Source organism: Ooceraea biroi, chromosome 5, assembly GCF_003672135.1.
Source record: "Ooceraea biroi isolate clonal line C1 chromosome 5, Obir_v5.4, whole genome shotgun sequence".
In the NCBI taxonomy this organism is placed as follows: domain Eukaryota; kingdom Metazoa; phylum Arthropoda; class Insecta; order Hymenoptera; family Formicidae; genus Ooceraea; species Ooceraea biroi.
Genome location: NC_039510.1, coordinates 3496505 through 3514940, shown reverse-complemented (window position 1 = coordinate 3514940; position 18436 = coordinate 3496505). Strand labels below are relative to the sequence as shown.

General features: G+C 44.8%; 1 protein-coding gene across 3 annotated transcripts; it reads left to right on the top strand.

The window, feature by feature from the left end:
• The first annotated feature begins 195 nt into the window (after positions 1-195).
• Positions 196-16921, top strand: LOC105287638 (exostosin-1). Of its 3 annotated transcripts, XM_011353292.2 has the most exons (9): positions 196-332; positions 8378-8518; positions 12210-13247; positions 13337-13538; positions 13646-13765; positions 13841-14071; positions 14167-14433; positions 14513-14760; positions 14859-16921. In XM_011353292.2, the coding sequence occupies exons 3-9, from the start codon at positions 12364-12366 to the stop codon at positions 15037-15039; spliced, it is 2133 nt and encodes a 710-aa protein (XP_011351594.1). In that variant the 5' UTR covers positions 196-332; positions 8378-8518; positions 12210-12363; the 3' UTR covers positions 15040-16921. The 3 variants fall into 3 exon arrangements, with proteins under 3 accessions (XP_011351594.1, XP_011351595.1, XP_011351593.1); XM_011353293.2 differs by lacking the exon at positions 8378-8518 and having other exon boundaries at positions 202-332; XM_011353291.3 differs by lacking the exons at positions 196-332; positions 8378-8518 and adding an exon at positions 11087-11731.
• The last annotated feature ends 1515 nt before the right edge of the window (positions 16922-18436 follow it).

The window sequence follows — 18436 nt, the reverse complement described above, 5'->3', positions numbered from 1 at the left end:
AACCGACTATCCGGTTGGCGGAGCCATCGGGGCGGCTGTTCTCGCTATTGGACGGCAGGCTCACACTGTCTACGCCTTTCGAACCTTCCCCCGAGTGGTGGCGGCTTGGCCAACCGACCCCCGCGCCCCCCACTATTTGCCAAGCTCTGCCACCGACGTGGTAGACGACGACGACTACGCCGACGAGGACGGTTCCGGGGGCTACCAACACACAGGGACACCAGACCCAGACGCAGACGCGCGGAGAGCCCGAGGACAGTACGACTGGAACGTACCGGCGCTGCGAGTGGGGGATTTCTTCTTTTACCTCGCCGTGTTTGTCTTCTTTCGTTGTGAGTCTTACGTTCTCTTTCCCGCCCCGGCTCGCGTGCGCGTTCCTCCCCGCCCCACTCCGCGCGCACTTTTATATCTTTCACTCGTCTCTCATCCGCCTGCTATTCCTCAGCCACCTTGACTGTTGCCTGGTCTCTCGACTGGTCTCTCATTTTTCTTCTTTCTTCGACTGTCCGTGTTGTCTGTCCGTCATTGTGTTTCGATCACTGCTCCTCCGCTTCGTTACGTCCGATCACCCTGTTCCTCGGACCTTGCTGATTCTGTACGTTCTTGAGCCCTGTCGTGCTATTCTCATTCTTCCTTCTTTTCTCTCGATTCGCTTTCCAAATCCTCCTTACGAGTCCTCCGGGATCGTATGCCATTTCCACTTTTCCCTCGTTCTGTCCTGTCTTTCTGATACTATTCTCGTCTTCTCGCCCTGCCCTCTTCGTCTCCTGCCACCCTCCATGTTCTCTGGACTCGCACTCTCTCGCGCGCAAACAGCCCTCTCTGCCTTGTTTCCTCCTTTCGCTCCCATCCGCCCTACTCTCGCTTTATCTCCTTCTTTCATCATCCCCCTCTGCGTCGCGCGCGCACAGATACAGTCCTGCTCGTGTATCTGCCTCTCTTTCTCTCTCTTCCTCCCCCTTCTGTCTCTGTCTCTCCCCTTCTTTCTCCCACTGTGTTCCCTGTCCCTACGACGAAGAATGTCGCCAACGTTCGAATCGATCGCTCGCTTTCGCGCGCACTGCCTCCCTTCTTCACCCTTCTGCCGTCCGCGAGCCCGCTCCTCCTCTTCCTCCACCATCTCCTCCTTCACCTCCTCCGCCGCCTCCTTCCTCAACCTTCCTTCTCCACCACCCTCTCTACTCTTCCCTCAGATCTCCTCTACCATATTCGCCATCAGCATTACACGCGCGCACTTATTTCTTCTGTAGGTAACTCCGCTTTCCTTGCGATCTCTCTCCTGCTCTACCACCCCCTTGCGCCTTCGCCCACCCTTAGTCCACCTACCCTCTCTCCGCCGCGCGCACTTCTACGTTTCCTCCGCCTCTCCATCCCCACCAGACCGACACATAGGATAGTCTACGCTCTCTCCGTAGCTCGACACGGTTAGGGTATGGGTGCTTAATATCTTTGTGCCGTACCCAAGGCGCTCGTATCCACTGACAGTTCCTAAAGGTGAGCTCTGCCGCGATCGAATGCCTCGATTCGCGAGACAGAGATGAGAATCGTGAGTACACACATGTGGAAAACAGATGAATCGATGACGAAACAGAATCCCAACGGGAAAAAGAGTTACCTGACTACACGCGTCTGCATTCACGCGCTATTATTATTATCGCACGTGAGACGTTTCTTATCACGGATTAGATCGGAGAGGCCAGCACTAACTTTTCTTCTTAATAAACTTTAATCCGCATCTTAAACGCGTTGCTCAGCTCCGCTCAAGCGGAGTGCGAAAAACACGATGCGGCCGAGGGAACCCGAAGGCGGTCTCCGATTATCTCATCATAGACGTTTTGTGGCTGGTAGCGACAGGAGGGGGGAAAAGAGTCTAGCGTTCTCTCGTCTCTTTTGGCCGGTCAACCTCTCATCGTCCCTCATCGGCCCGGTGACCCAGATTCGGAGACCCTTCGCGATATAAGTATCGTCGTATGTGTTTATATACTGATACGTGCAGCCGCACGCGCACGCACGCACGCACGCACACAAGGCTGTGCAGATTCTATGGCTCGTAGATACGTTTACCCGAAACAGCTGATCCCTCCGCCTCGTACATCCCCAAACGACGCGGGACCCCCTGGACCTATCGTTCATTGAATGCGGGCGCACGAGCGAGAGGCTCGATTGCTATTTACGTACGTTTGCGAATCGAGCACGCATGCCGATGCAAATGCCATTACCCACGTAGAAATTTCAAAACGGTCCAATACTGGGACTGTATCGTTTGCCATCGTGGCAGTATTGTGCCAGTACAGATTCGACACAGGAGTGTAACGCCATGCCGTACTTCATTGCCAGTACTGATCCGACACTGGCAATAATATATGGACCAGTATTCGGTAAATAACTGCACCAGCATTGGGCATAGAAGTGGACCAATTAATGTATTACTATTTGTATTTGTAATTTGTATTTGTGACTTAAATATTATAAACAAAGACTAATGCAAACAACATTAGTAAAATCATTTTGTAAATGTCGCGTGAATTAATATCGCGTTTAAAAGAAAAAGATGTTAAATCGGTTTTCCGGATGGTTATTTATACGTGATAACGCAAATGTTCTAGCGAGAACGTCACGCCTGATCTGGCCATCTATCGGTCGCTGGTGAATCAATATATTGTTATAATCCTATTCTAAAAAAGCCGTGTTAACTTCGTGAAGTTCTTTTTTATCGAATATTGAGGCCTCTTTTCCGCGACGAATTTCGTGTGACTTGAACTTCGTGTTGCGAATGTCAGAATATGTCATAGTGGCTGTCAGTGCGGTTATATTGACAATTGTATATATTATATTATTTTTTTTTTATTTCTTATTTTATTTATAGCGCGCGTAGCGCGCGCCTGTGTTGCTAGTTATATATTATCGGCAATGTATGTAGTCGAATGCTGGGTCTGTGTCGGTTGCCGAAGCATGGCCTGTCTCGCAACCAGTACTGGTCCACACTTGATAAGTCACGTACAGAAACCGTATACAAACTATTAACAAACAGCTCGAGCTACTTGGCGTTTTATTTGGGACAAAATATAAGAATCATCCTTTGTCTTGAGAGGAGAGAGAGAAAGTGCGATCGATCATGCGATATATCGATGTGCGTGGTCCGGACAAGTCGGGGGCGATCGGTAGGGGACCGATGTTTGTCGCGACCCAAACCACGTCCAATTAGTGGAATTAATACCGGCTGGGCTTTGGGGGAGCTAATGCCTCTGTGTGTGCATACCTACGGGTACGCGCGCCGATGACTGCACTTTCCTTCGTGCGTAATGAAGGACAATCCTGTCGTCGAACGTATACCTCGATGCATTCGCTCGTGGAAGCGCGATCACCGCCTCCTCTTGTTCTGCGGTCACCGCATGAAATTCTGCAACTCTACAGACTGCGACGGTGCTCCACTGAATCGTTAAGAAACTTGGCCGGCTAATTTCGCTCGGCTACCAACGGAAGCTGCTTCAGCTGGACTTGAAGAAACGCGCAAGCTATTTAATTCCCGGATGTTGCACGAAGATGTTCGTGATGATTGTTACAATAACAATCGACGTTAATCGTTACGTATCAATTATTAATTGTCACATTCTACTCTCGCATTCTGTTGCTTGATGTTTCTCACCAAGCCTAACAATCAGCTGCATCTGATTTAAATAAATAAATTGTCAAGCGGATAATGACACGTTGAAAAACATGACAGCGACGTGTTTTCCTGATTCATTTATGACGTCGCGGGCTAAATTGACTATCGGAAATTTATTTCGGATATTACGCTCGATAGCACGCATATCGCTTCTTTGCTCTCCATCTCTCTCCGTCTCTATTTTTCGAGAGCGCACCGGGGCGCGTTACTCCTCCTGCTCGCGTTTGGCGCGAGGTTTGGCACGACGGGGAACGAGCGTCGGGTATTTTCAGACAGGCCACCGTGTGATACGCATTGTTCGTCCTGGACGTCGCCGCCGTCGCCACCGTAGTCCCTGTTACCGCTCGTTGCCCACCCCGTTACAGATACGCGCTTAGCGCAACACGGTGTGTTTGCATCGTGCATAGCTGTTACGTAACCCTCGTCATTGTTTGCGCATCGTCGTTACACGCCTCTATAGAGAAAGGGAGGCTGGAGGGTGGTTTCGCCGCCGTTGCGAACGAAAGGCGACTGGAAAAAAAGAAGCGCTCCCGCACGCGAGCGCGAGCGGATTTTTGCTCGTCTCGCATATAGGATACGAGCGCATCTAGACACAGCTGAGCAGACTCGCTCGCGTCGGCGGGACCGCATCGAGAACAGGCCCGATTGCTCGCTTGGATGTTCACGCCGTGCGCGTTGCACCGTATCTCCTCGCTCCCAGTCTCTTACGGTACGCGTTTTCATCGTTGGCTAACTCCCGCGCCGGATGAATATCGATCGTCGCGAAGCTTTCGCTGCGGAATATCGCACGAATGCCCAATTCTGCCCGTTTTAATTTTGCATCGGCATGCGCCCATTGGAATCACAATCGCAGAATCAATCGGTACGCCGCGACCAAATTTGTCCGTTCGCTGGCCGAGAACAACAAGCGGCCGATATGCAAACGAGCGAGTGTCGGCGAAGAGAGAGAGAGAGAGAGAGAAGAAGAGAAAGAGGAAACGAGAGAGGAAGAGCGAGCCGGAGAGTGGGATGGTTTACATTTTCCACAGATTGAAATGTTAACCCAGTAGAAAGGTGGTCGGCGTGCGTGTGCATTACGGCCGATAACCCGATAACGCCGAGCCACGCCGGTGTATGCATCACGCCCTTACATCCAGCATCCCCGTTCTAGTCTGCAATGAAGCAATCACCGTCGATAAGCATTGTACAGGTCCGGCACAATGGACAAGACTTTCCAGCCGCCCTGCCTCCCGCCCTTATCCGCACCGCCATATCTCTGCCTCCCTCGCCTATGAAATCCCGGCATAATCTTCCCTGATCGAATACCGTCCGTCCGAATTAAACAGGAGCGCGCTCTTAATTTCTTTTTCATCGCTCGCCTCAAAACTCCGTCCTAATCGGCATATCGAAACGCGACTCACGGCTCGAGCAGACTACCGATTAATGGAATATACCTGAACGATACGAGATGCTTGGTGATGGATACTCTTGATTTCGAGAAAATAAAGCGTACTCGCTTTTTTCCAGAAGAGTGGCATCATTTTTCTGTAATATCGAGACTGAACACGACAAATGAGATGAAAACGCGAAACTTACTGAAGAGGCCTATCTTTTGTGATCGCTTCATCTGAGCGCGCTATAAGTAGTGGCCTGTTTGCACGAGGGTCCCTTGTAGTTAAGATTAAAAAACCAATTGTGGGGATAAAATCGTTGAGAGCACAATGTTGAAATTCAACCGACTCGATACGATGGAATATGCGCGGGAAACCGCGATCGAAAGTGTTTCTCGCAGACAAGTTGGTGGCAAAAAAAAGAGAAGAGAGTGACGAGAGTCCAAATAAAGTAGACAAAGGCGCGATGAAAAACGACGGCAATTTTTTTCGATACCGATGCTGGCGTTCGGTTTTTCACTGCGGCTTGCGCGTAACTAATTACCCGTACGCCACGTGTTATTATAAATAGCCAATCGTTACCGGCACACAGCCGCATTCACGATTCGCCCATAATGGCGTGTTATCGGATAAATAAAACAGATAGCCGGGAGAGGGTGCGCCTCGATTATACGTCGGCATCCCCTGCAAAACGCAGCTCTACTCGCGGCTCGCAATTTCTCGTTATTATTTTAGCACATTCAGACGGCGATAGATACACATTGCGATAGATACACAAATTGTGGCGCACGCGCTCATGCACGCATTATCTTCCGCATAAGGTACGGTGCCATCGCGATGCGGAATGGATACCTACCGCAAATCCAATTCTGAACAAATACCAATAATGAAAGAGAAAATTTGTCTGTGCTACGTTGTATTGTATCAGAAATTAAATGTATCTAAGGCGCTAAATATCTAATCGAGGAAAACAGGAGAATTTGTTGCACGTTATTTCGCTTTGACGCGGCAATTAAATCTCGCTAAAACGATCTTCTTGTTGATATTGACGACAGCGGTGGCAAAATGTGCCTCCGCGACACACGGGATGGTAGTTTTCGTCACACGCGGTATTCAGGCTAAATACATTAGAAAGCTCATTTAAATACGACACAATGGCGAAGCCCGGTGCCGTGTCGTCCGGATAAATTCGTTGGCCGAAGTAATACTGTCCATCGTGTTTCCTGACGCGTCATCTACGGCGAGACGACACTCGCGCGAATCGATATCGTCGCATCGAGTCCGCGCAGGCAGCTTGATCGTTACGTGAGATCGCGGGGGATAGCCGGTATCCGGATTTTAATTACATTAACGACGTTTATCCGTTTCCGAGCGCGAACGATATTTCGGCGGCCGCTCGAGCACGACGTCAATACTTTCCCGTGGCAAACGCCGCGGAAGACAATCGCGTTGACACCCCGTGATGGATGTCCCGCCTGCTCAAAATACCCCCTCAGTTTTCCCGCCAATAAAGCCCATTGTAAATGCGAACTATTCGAAATATTAGATCGGCACAGCGATTACGGCCCGTTCAGTCACCGCCGTTGACGCACCGTAATCCTTTCCCACCTCTCACGGGGGGTGAGACCGCCCCCTGCAAGCCTCCTGCATTTTCGCGTATCCCAGCTACTGCGGTGTGCCAAAAAGTTATCGTTTTCTTTATGCCTCTCGAGCTAGTCTAACTCTCGAAAGCTCTAAGAAATACTGGCTGAAAAAGAATTTTCAGCCTTACTATTTAAAATCCAGATGCCAAGGGTAACGAAAGTTAACGAAGGTAACGAAAAAGTGCAAAGTTTAGATTACGATTGTATTATTATTACGTTTGTAAGCCAACAGCCCGAGCTAATTTCAATTAACTGCTATACGCGTGATTGCAATGCTTTCCGAAACGCCCGTAATTATAACGTGCGCGGGAAAAAGGCGACACTGGCCCATACAACTGCAGAAGCCTCATTAATCCGAAAGTTTAACGAGACATTGAAACGCGCTGCTGACGCTATACCTATTATTATGCTGAAACCGCGAAGGCTACTCTTCTATCAGAAGCGGACAATCTGGCATACCGCGCGCTCAATGAACAGCTTACATTGATATTTCAGTAACCGGGCGTAAGAAGATCGCGTGCGCCGTCTGCAGCAATAACGCGATATTGCCACACGTCTTCCGTTGCACATGCTACAGAACGTTACAATATCTCCCGCGATATAAGACTCGCCAAAAAGCGAGATCGAGACCGACATAAAGACGAAGGCGAGACTCTCGTATCGACGCATCTTTTCATAGTCTCTAGCGTGCTGCTCCGACAATGCGAGGATTGTTTGGACTGTTGTTAATCTCCATTGTAATTGCACGCGCGCGCTCGCTGGGAACTGGCCGGCCAATTTCGAATTTGAATTGTCGGCCCGATGATGGATCGGCCTTTTGTACGCGGCACTGATGATACCTCGCAGATGTATCCACCGCACCCTTTTCGGACGAAACCACTTGCCGGTGATTATCGATTAAGCGCATGCACACACCGCCTCTCTCGCCGATCCTTCCCCCTTCCATCCCCCGTCTTGGGCCGCCTTTTTCTCTCCCTTCGAGTTCGCTTGAGCAGCTTTTTTTATATCTCCACGCTCGGTATCTGGCCTAGGCGACTTTCGGGCCCTTTACGAATTTATGATGTTTCGTCAGTCGACACGAGCGACGAACGAGTTGTATAATTTATAGAAAATTACATTAAATTTCGAAAGTTTAAGTTTCATAGAATCTTACTCTCACAACACAAAAAAAAATAAATGTCTTCTGCGTTTTTATCGCGCTCTTCTCACACGATATCAAACCTCGGTATTTTTTATAAAGTAAGCAGAGATATACCAAGCCATCGGGAATCGAGATAAAAATTAACCGCATGAGGCGAGTGGAGCACAACGAAAGCGCAATTGTCAGAAGTGAACATATGTCGCTACTTTAGATAATCCTACCCTTTTACACTAATCTAATCAGCATCATTAAATAAGCAGTACATTTAATAATCAATATACACCGCATGTGTTGCGTAAATGAAATCCATGCTATCTCGATAAGTGAAACGTCAGCGACTTATCGTTCCCGAGCAGAAAGCACCCATCCATCGCTTTGCCAACTGATTGCCAGTCAAACATTTTACATGCTAAATAATCGAATCGATCAATTGCCGGAATCGATAATTCTGCCTACGAAGATCACGTGTGCTTGAGCCGACCACAGGCGCGGATCGCGGTGTAGTAGCCGCGCAATTTCGCAAAACACCATAACCGTATAATTACTGTTATTGCAGGATATTTAATACACGGAGCACGTTTTTACACGCGGTCCACCCCTCTGAGTGCAGCAAGCCGCGAGGAAAGCAATACGTGCTTCGATATAGGCGCTCGCGCGGTGGCTCGCCGCTGGCTACGAAGGACGAAACACGCCCGAGGTACTTTCGGCTTTATAAATAATAAATTCGCGTAGAAAACGCGGCGGAAACGCTGACGATCGGGAGGCAGACGGAGGGAAGGATGAAATTGAGCGTGTGCAGAAAGAGAGGAGAGCGAGAGTAAAAATGCGCGACATGAAGGAATCTGACGGCCGATATGTTTACGAGTAACTTTTGCATAAACAACATTTTTCACGCTGGAAAGCCAGTTTTAATAAGGAATCGTGGAAAAGAAGTTGACACATTTAGAGATTCGGTCAGACAAAATTCCTCGTAAAAATAAAAAAAATAATAATTTTAAATTTCTGCTATCTATTATTAGCTTGGAAGCCGATCTCAGCTTCGGGTGCTGACACGCGGTGTTATCGGCGAACAGCGCGAATTTGCCTATCTTCCCACTCGTCGCTGAGAGTTGCGGCTCTCTCGAGGTGTTTGCGAGATGAATTGTATACAGACTCTCTCCGTAGTGAAAAATAAAGATAGAAGAGTCTAAGATCTCGATAAGAGTAGTCGTTTTCGTCAGCTATTTTCATCGTGACTTCCGCTACTCTAATTCCACCGAAAATCGAAAACCGCGTTATAATTAACAATTAATTCCCTTGACGTGACCGGACGCAGTTAAAAATCTGATTTGTGCTGCCACCTGATGTTGCCGCGTGCAACAAGCGGCAGCCATTTGCACGTTGGGGAAAACTAAATACTTATGGAATCCTGGACCGGTATTTATACTATAAATCGGTCATCGACAGGCGGTGATGTGAAATACGATAATGTATGCAATTTGTATGATATTTGTTTTTTGTTGCAAGAGAAAATTCTTGTACATAAAAGTAAATTCCTTGTATATAAAAGTAATTTCCTTGTACATAAAAGTTAATTTTGTTTAATTCCTATTTTACAATATAATAAAAAAATATATTTTATATATATTTATGAATAACAGAAAGAAGATACGACCTAGTGAAGAGGAATTGTGCAAGATGATGACATCTCAGGCAGCACATGTTAGCCTAATATATGTTTCTTAGACGTATCTAATGTCTAAGAAACATAAAGTACCATTTAAGAAACGGTTTAAATAGAAACCGTTTTTAGACCTCAATTTTAAAAACGTATTTTTCACCTTTCCACAGAAACGAAAAATGTGTTTTATTAAATTGATTTGAAATTATATAATTAATATAGAAAAAATAGTAATTTCTACTTACTTTGCGAGTATTAATTATTTTTACATCATACGTTTCAATGTACTCGATTATGGAACAAGAGACAAAAATCAGCACAAGTGTGTGTGATTCCCACCTCTGATTCACCAAGCGACCGATAGATGGCCGGACGTGACGTTCTCGCAAGTAACATTTGTGTTATCACCTTATAAATAACCATTCGGAAAACCGATCCAATACTCTTTTCTTCTTCTTTTCTTTTGAAACTTTTGAGATCACTATTACTTGAAGTGATATTTCAAAAGAATGAGATTCCACTACACGAAATTTAGAGAGTAATTCATAAAATATAAAAATCTAGTTTTTTACAAAAATGTGACTTAACTCTGTCTATCTTTGAGGCACTGATATATAGAATTGATAAATATTTTTCTGATGGTTTCTGAAACGTTTCTCCTAACGTCTTTTCGTTGGACATTTTTCTCCTAAATAAACGTTTCAATAAAATGGTTATGAAACGTTACGGCAAAACGTTTATGAAACGGTTTTGAAACCAATGTGTGCTGCCTGGGATGGTATCGACAAGATGAGAAAGAGAGATGACGGTGACGATCAGCAGCAACGTACCGGACATTTTGTGCTCCTTCATCACCGTCATCTCCCTCTCTTCTTGCCGATACCATGCCGTCATCAGAATTCCTTTTCCCTGAGTAATAAAGAAATATATTTACTCACGGTAATCGGAGTATCTTGTTCGTCTATCGCTGCCTCGCCGTACCATTCCTCGTACCACCTTGTATCACTTTCGCTCAGCAGCAGAATTGGCACACGATAACACAATAAAGCACGATCTAACATAGAACTACACAAACCAATATCTCACATCAACGCGCGACTTTGATTCGACACTCCCGGCACTCACTCAGCCGTGAAATTCGCTTTTGACGACGCAAAAAGGCGATAAAATCACGGAACCGGCACGATACATTTACAATCGTCCCGACGCGGCGCGAAACTAAAATGGCAGCTGCGCATGCGCAGCTAGATTCTACAAGCGAGCTTTAATTCAATTTTGGCGTACTTATTTCTAGTATTTTTTGAATTTTTATTTCGCACACTCACGATGCACTCTTAGTAAATGAAACCACGAAAATCCACCCGCGATTAATTATAAATCAATCAATTACCACGATTAATCATTCACATTACCGACACTACCGAGTTACCATAGACGAGAAGGCAAACTCGACCGTCGATAATGTCATATCGATATATCTTTGGTCAATATGGTTCTCATTCTTGATAATACAAAATTCTACTATGGATCTGCTCCGATACTTGGTAACTTTTCTAAATGATAACATGCACGACATGCAAAGTGCACCGTCTAGCCGCCGTTCTCGTGGCGACGCGAAGGTGAATGGGAGGACAATGATTTGTCAGTTTAATCGGTTGAACGTCACGGCATAATTTGCATCGTTTTCTCAAAAGCAATTATATAATGAGCCGCGGCGTGCAATGATATCGCGTTCGCGGCCGCTCAGCGATCGATGTCACGCGATGTATCCGGGGCCGTGAGGCCGGCCGAAAATGCGAATGTGCGCGAGACCGCCGGCGGGCCCCGACCGAGTTTGCTGCGCGTCGCAACTAACCTAGAAGGACGCTGCGTCGGCGGCGATGCACGCATAAATAGGCGCGTCGCATCGCACCCGCGTCGTAAGATCGTCATGAATCGCATCGTGCCATTTCATTGAGAGCGATGTGCGGATCTCGCGCGGTCAACGTAGACCACTCGCGCCCCGGATCGTGCAGTCAGTGAACGCGGGAATCGTCGCGCGCCTCGCTCGATCGCTCGCTCGCTCGTGCCAGTCGTACGTCAGCGATCGCGAGCGCGACGCATCGGGAATCCGCCGTGCGAGCGAATACCACGCATGGAAATTTATCGATGGCATATCGCTCCGCCAGTCCGTCATGTACGCGTCTGCGAGGATCAAGTCGCTCGAATGCCTCTCGGCGATAGCTACCTCTCGTCTCGACTCTCGACCAGGTAACGACCGTCCGTCAACTCTCGCTTTCTCGCTAAATCATTTTTTTTCTCTCGTCCATTTGCGAGAAACGTCGCTCGCTCACGTCGTACCGCGTTCGCGCTTCCCCGCTGTGATACTTGTGTAATAATAGCACCGTGTCATAGGCGTGCATTCATCGCTAATAATTGCAATCGGGATCGATCGTTGCTGCGTGACAACGCGAAGTATTACGGGATATTATCACTGTGCCTGCATTTTACGTATACAGAAGGCTTCTGTTTGGATTCGCTAAAATTGATTTATTGAATCGCGAATGTCTTCCGTGATTTCTGCAATTGGACGATTCAGCATGCACCGTGCACTGTGACACTGTGACGTCACGTGAATACGCGTACAAGTGTAATAGATATAATAGATAGATACCTGTTGTATAGAGGGTTAGAAAAAGTTGTTTGCCTCAGTGTGCATTTGACGCTTTGAACCTTCGTTCTGTTACAGCAATAGAAAAAAGCAAGAGTAACGACGTTCCGGAGGCAGTTCTGAGCCATCGGAAGTAACTGCTACCATGTGCTTGTGACTAAATATACTCTCACATCTGGCGGAAAATGCTTAGAACTATTGTACATCATTGTGCAACCTGACTGTATTCAAAATGCAAGCCAAGAAACGCTACCTATTGTTGTTCGTAACTTGTGCGTTTCTTGGTTACTGCTACTTCGGCGGATACCGTTTAAAAAGCGAAAAATGGACAGGCAGATCTCAGTTGCCTTACGAGCGATTGCCTTCATATTTAAGTCTAAACGAAGAGTTCTATGACAAAGATTTAAAGACATCCAGTGGGAGCTTGGCAATGTCTCAGCGTACGAGGCACTGCCGCATGGAGACCTGCTTCGATTTCACGAGGTGCAAGCAAGGTTTCACCGTGTACGTGTATCCAGTCGAGGATGTGATAAGTCCATTATACCAAAAAATATTAAACGTTATTACCGAATCGAGATATTACACGTCGGACCCGATGCGGGCATGTATATTCGTCTTAGCCTTGGACACGTTAGATAGAGACCCCTTATCCACCGAATTTGTACACAATCTTCCTTCGAAACTGCTGCATCTACCATACTGGAACAACGGCAGGAACCATCTGATATTCAACTTGTACTCTGGCACCTGGCCCGACTACGCGGAGGAGTCGCTCGCCTTTGACGTGGGCTACGCCATGCTCGCGAAAGCCAGCATGTCCATCTTTCGACACAGACCGGACTTTGACCTGTCGATACCTCTGTTCGGCAAACAGCACCCGGAACGCGGCGGGGAACCCGGCCAAGCGCTCGAGAACAATTTTCCCAATAATAAGAAGTACGTGGCAGCTTTCAAGGGGAAACGATACGTGCACGGCATCGGATCTGAGACCAGAAACGCTCTCTATCATCTACATAACGGCAAAGATTTGGTATTCGTTACGACATGCCGGCACGGTAAAGCCTGGAAGGTACTTCAGGATGAACATTGTCAGCAGGATAACCAAGAATATGATACGTAAGTAAATTCATTTGGTCATTGTGTCATTGTTATCGCTGATATCGTTTAAGAGCAAGATCTAATTGGACAATACGATTCCCTGGCAGGTACGACTATGAGATTTTACTGATGAACGCTACGTTCTGTCTGGTTCCGCGAGGACGACGACTGGGCAGCTTTCGGTTCCTAGAAGCTTTAAGGGCAGGATGTGTCCCGGTTATTTTAAGTAACGGTTGGGCCCTTCCCTTTCACGAACGTCTCGACTGGACTCAGGCTGTCATATTTTCCGACGAGAGACTGTTACTTCAAGTAAGCCGAGATGCACTCGACCTTACTTCGAATTACTTTTTTTATTCTATTGCGATTTTATTCTGCTTTTAAAGCGGATAATTAAAATTCTTAAATTTTACGCACAGATTCCGGATATAGTACGGTCTGTATCCGATGTACAAATTCTGAAACTACGACAACAAACGCAGTTTTTGTGGGAGAGGTATTTTTCATCCATTGAAAAGATCGTATTCACGGTGTTTGAGGTAATTGTCAGTCATCATCATCATCATCTGTAGCCTCGTTTTTCAATCTGTCGTTAATTGTAACTCTCAATTTAGAATATTCGCGAGCGATTGCCATGGGAAGGCACGCGGGAGAGGATCATCTGGAACACCAGTCCCGGAGCATTGGCGATTTTGCCGCAGTTTGCCGACAGCCGACAAGAACTTCCCTTTTCGAACAGTAATCCCGGTAACACCTTCACTGCCATAATCTATTCTCAATTGGGATCTACCGCAGTTCTTTATCGCCTGCTTAAGAGTCTCGCAAAGAGCAAATACCTAGATAAGGTATATTATTATTGGATCACCCGATTTACTTACTGACAAAGCTATCGTTCCGTCTTGCCAATTTGTGATAACGTATTTTTTTTATTTCGTTCCAGATAATACTTATGTGGAACTCGGAAATTCCGGTGCCAAGGAAGCCACGTTGGCAGGGTATCAAGGCGTCGATCCACGTAGTCGCGGTTGACGGTATATCCCAACGTTTCTATCCTCATCCGTTAATCAAAACTAGTGCCATATTATCGCTCGACGAAGACGCCACTCTAAATACCGACGAGGTCGACTTTGCCTTTACGGTCTGGCGCTCCTTTCCCGATCGGATAGTAGGATACCCAGCGAGATCTCACTATTGGGACGACTCAAAGGTAGGTATCGCGACGAGCGACTTCTTGTCACGTGTCCATTACCCCCGTGATTGAATCCAACTTGTTTCTGTGATCAAAGCGTTCGTGGGGCTACACGAGTAAGTGGACGAACGACTACAGCATCATTCTCACCGGCGCAGCTTTCTATCACCGTTATTACAACACTTTGTACACCGAATTGTTAAGTTCGACCCTTCACAAAACGGTGGAGCAGTCGCAGAACTGCGAGGACATACTCATGAATTTCCTGGTGAGTCACGTTACTCGGAGACCGCCCATCAAAGTGACGCAGCGCAAGCTGTACAAAGACACGGTAGCTGGAATTAGGTGAGCGCTCGCTTATCATATTTTCTCTGTCCCCCTTTCATGCGCCACGTTTGCCGCGTGGTTATCGTATTTCTGACGCACGTGCCGTTCGATTTCAGATCCCCGTGGAACGATCCCGATCATTTCATACAACGGCAGACGTGTATGAACACGTTCGTCGCTGTCTTCGGGTATATGCCTCTGCTGCGATCTAACATGCGCCTGGACCCCGTCCTGTTTAAAGACTCCGTGAGCAATTTGCGCAAAAAATATAGGCAAATTGAGCTAGTTAGTAACTAGAATTGTAACCACGTCGCCCGATTACGCGAAAGCTATTTAATTTTTTTTTTTCAAGCGCACCGCGCGCCTCGCTCGCGGAATCGGCGTCGTGCGATACAGTGCCAGATCCGTTCTTTTTAGCGTACTTACTCTGTCCGTGCTTACAAAAACACAAAAATATGCAAATTCGAGATTTTACGAGGGACAGAAAAAGGGAGTTTGGAAATGTGCACGTGGTAAGTATAGCTAGGAAGAACACAACTATTATGATCGCGCGCGAGCTATGCCATATTAGATTATTGATGTCGTCGGGCAATAAATCAAAGTCCATTATCCAACCGAGGACACTAACGGTGACATTCTGCAATTAATTTGCAAGCAATTTTGTACAAATTGTAAAGTCGTAACGATGCCGTGTTTCCATTGACCATATCTACGCGCGGCTACGACCTGGGAGGCTGCATTTAATTAATGTACATATATAAATCGTTTCGTAGCCATTAATAAAAAGGAGTTATTTAACAAACACTTGGATTTCTCACACCGATCATTGAAATCGTATGAATCATTTTGAAAAAAACGAACAAGGAAAATCAAATCTCCGACGCGCGCGTGATTACGTACAGCTTATACTAAGATTTTAAAAAAGAAGCAGAGATATTGTTTGTACGTGTAACGATATTTTTAATCATGCGAATTTGCAGTTTTTCTACCCAAATAGACATGTTTCACGTGATTGCGCCGGATTTGAGAAACGCTAGAAATCGGTGAAGTGTAGGATAGACTTTGTCAAGTGTTTTTTAATGTTCCGAGACATAATGGAATCGTCGATCCCTTTTTTATCAAATAATTTTAACGCCATAAGATTTTTGACGCCGCGTTATTACCTCTTTTTCTTATTTTAGAGAGAATTTCTATGGTTTATACATACTCAGACTTGATCAATCAGTGACTTTATATTCAACTTATATTCGACAAGAAGGGATATTGTTTTATACATAATATTTAGCATGTATCGCCACACGCTTTCACATTGTTTATTTTATCATCACCTGTTAAAGATTGTTAATACACGCGTGCATTTTAAATCTCGTTGCGTTTAGTTGTCTATTCGATATGTATTTGAATACTGCCGAGTTCTCAGGAACATTTAAAAGAGAAAAAAACAAATTCCTTTATTATACAGAGGCATCGCAACAATATCTAGTCGTTTACACCGATATACGCTGTTATACGATGGGCGAATGGGTGTGAATGGGAGAATAATATATAATCCCTCAGTTATAGAAGGACTGTAATATGGCATCTCTGTGTTCGTCTACGCATTTTCGGAGACGGAAAATATCTGTATGTGATATGTTTTCAATTATTGTGTGTTTCATGATAGGAAGAGTATTAAAAAAGCTCTATAATTTTTATGAATAATATATTTCTGCGATTTAAGAAACATATGCATGCGTTAAAATCAAAAGCGACTGTCTGCAAGTCACCTAAAGTTCTTATTATCCTTGTTACCCGCGATCGTAACAATCACTCATTAATTTCAACGATTGATCTAAGATTTAAAGTTTATCTTCGGTTTGCGTCGATTGATAAATATTTGTAAATTAGTATCTAGATGTATATAAAATCCGATAGAGTAATCTCCATTCTTTGAAATCTCGGCGAACAATCCGATACAAATGTGATCGTTGCTGAACTGGTCACTGAAAGCGAGCATAATATGCGTAGAAAAAAAAAGTTGTACAGTGGCCAGAAATATTTTCATCTATTTGATATGAAACGACAATTTCCGATCTGTTAAATACTTTCCATATAATCATATTGCGTAAAAAGAATGTAATGTAATAAGATAGTTTTAGTCATTTTATATGGGAAAAGAAATAAACTGTTTTGTACGAAATACTGCTTGATATTATTTATTATTCACATTGGTTTTAATATTAAATTTCGCTTAAAATTCGACTGGAAGTTTAATGAAAACGCTTTTTGTAAAACTCCTCTTTACAAAGGTTTCTCCTGGGTAAAAATATTTTAATTTTGCATTTATCATGATACTAGGATTGAAATTGGAAACAAATATTCACTTCTGTTGATTCTTAGGACAATCTCCACACAAGAATGACTTATAAATAGGCCATAACGTTCGTTATCAAGTGCACTTTACGTACACATTATAAATTTCGTACTTTTCATATTTCGCCTCAGAGGAGTAATATTTTTCGCTCCTTACTTTTTATTCCTTGCAGATGTACAAATCGTCTTAAAGACTTCGATTTTGCAATTTCGATCTCAAAAGTTTATAAAAAATGGAAATATGAGATTTTATATAACTGCGCTTGCACTTATGTGCTATTGTCAAAGGAAAATATTTTTTAGAACTTTTTTCCAAAAACTCGCTTTTTACAGATCTGCAGCCGATTCTTCTGAACATGAAGCATAATTATATTATCCATGTATCTTCAAATTGAGATCGAAAAAAGGAAAATACGATTCGATTCCATCCTTATTTCGCCAGGGAATCTACTGTTATGCTTGTCGGTGTGACTTACCGATTGAATCCTGCAATCGGTAACATTACTGACGATGTAACAGGAGTAACGTGCTATCCTCTTTGCCTATCCTGCTGCTCTGCTCCTAAATCTTCAATTTTCGGGATTTTCAACGACTAGCTGTACGATTCGTATAGTACAAACTACTCTTTCTTTCTATCTTCTGTCCATTTAATTGTATATGTAATTAATTATATTATATTAATAATAATACTATATTAAAAATATTTTTAAAAATACTATAGTAATAATATATACTGTAATATATTAATAATTAATATAAACATAATTAGAAATATTTTACACACTTTTATAACGTATTATAATTCTTTAAGCTTAATGCTATACATTCTTGATAACAAAAATTTTAAGAATTTGTTCAATAAACATATTTTTTGGTCAGTTTAAAGGAGTATTCCGAGTTAACAAAACATCATGCGCGCGGGCGCGCTTTCCTCACACACAAAATTGACAGATTTGATTCTATTAATAAATTAAAACAGATTCACGCAAACGTAGCTATAAATATTTTCTGTGATTTCATCGCGTTTTCTGATACTTTTGATAGTCAAAGGGGAGGCTATCGAATGAAACAACATCGTGTGTTCTTCCCTTGAGTCGTCCAGGCAGAATTCTTACATGGTTCTCCTTCCTTCGTGTTGGTCTGCTGTCGAGCAACCCTCTCTCACCTTGGTCTTAAGAAACTGAGAACGGTTTCAGGGTTAACAATGCGGCGAGAGGTGAAAAAAAGCTCGTGGAAGCCGGATTTCGAAGAGCCGTCGGAGGTGGCCGGCGTCCACCACCGATGATGGTCCCCACTACTCTTCTAGTGATAGTGAACGACGATCGAGGTAGTGGGCGAAAAA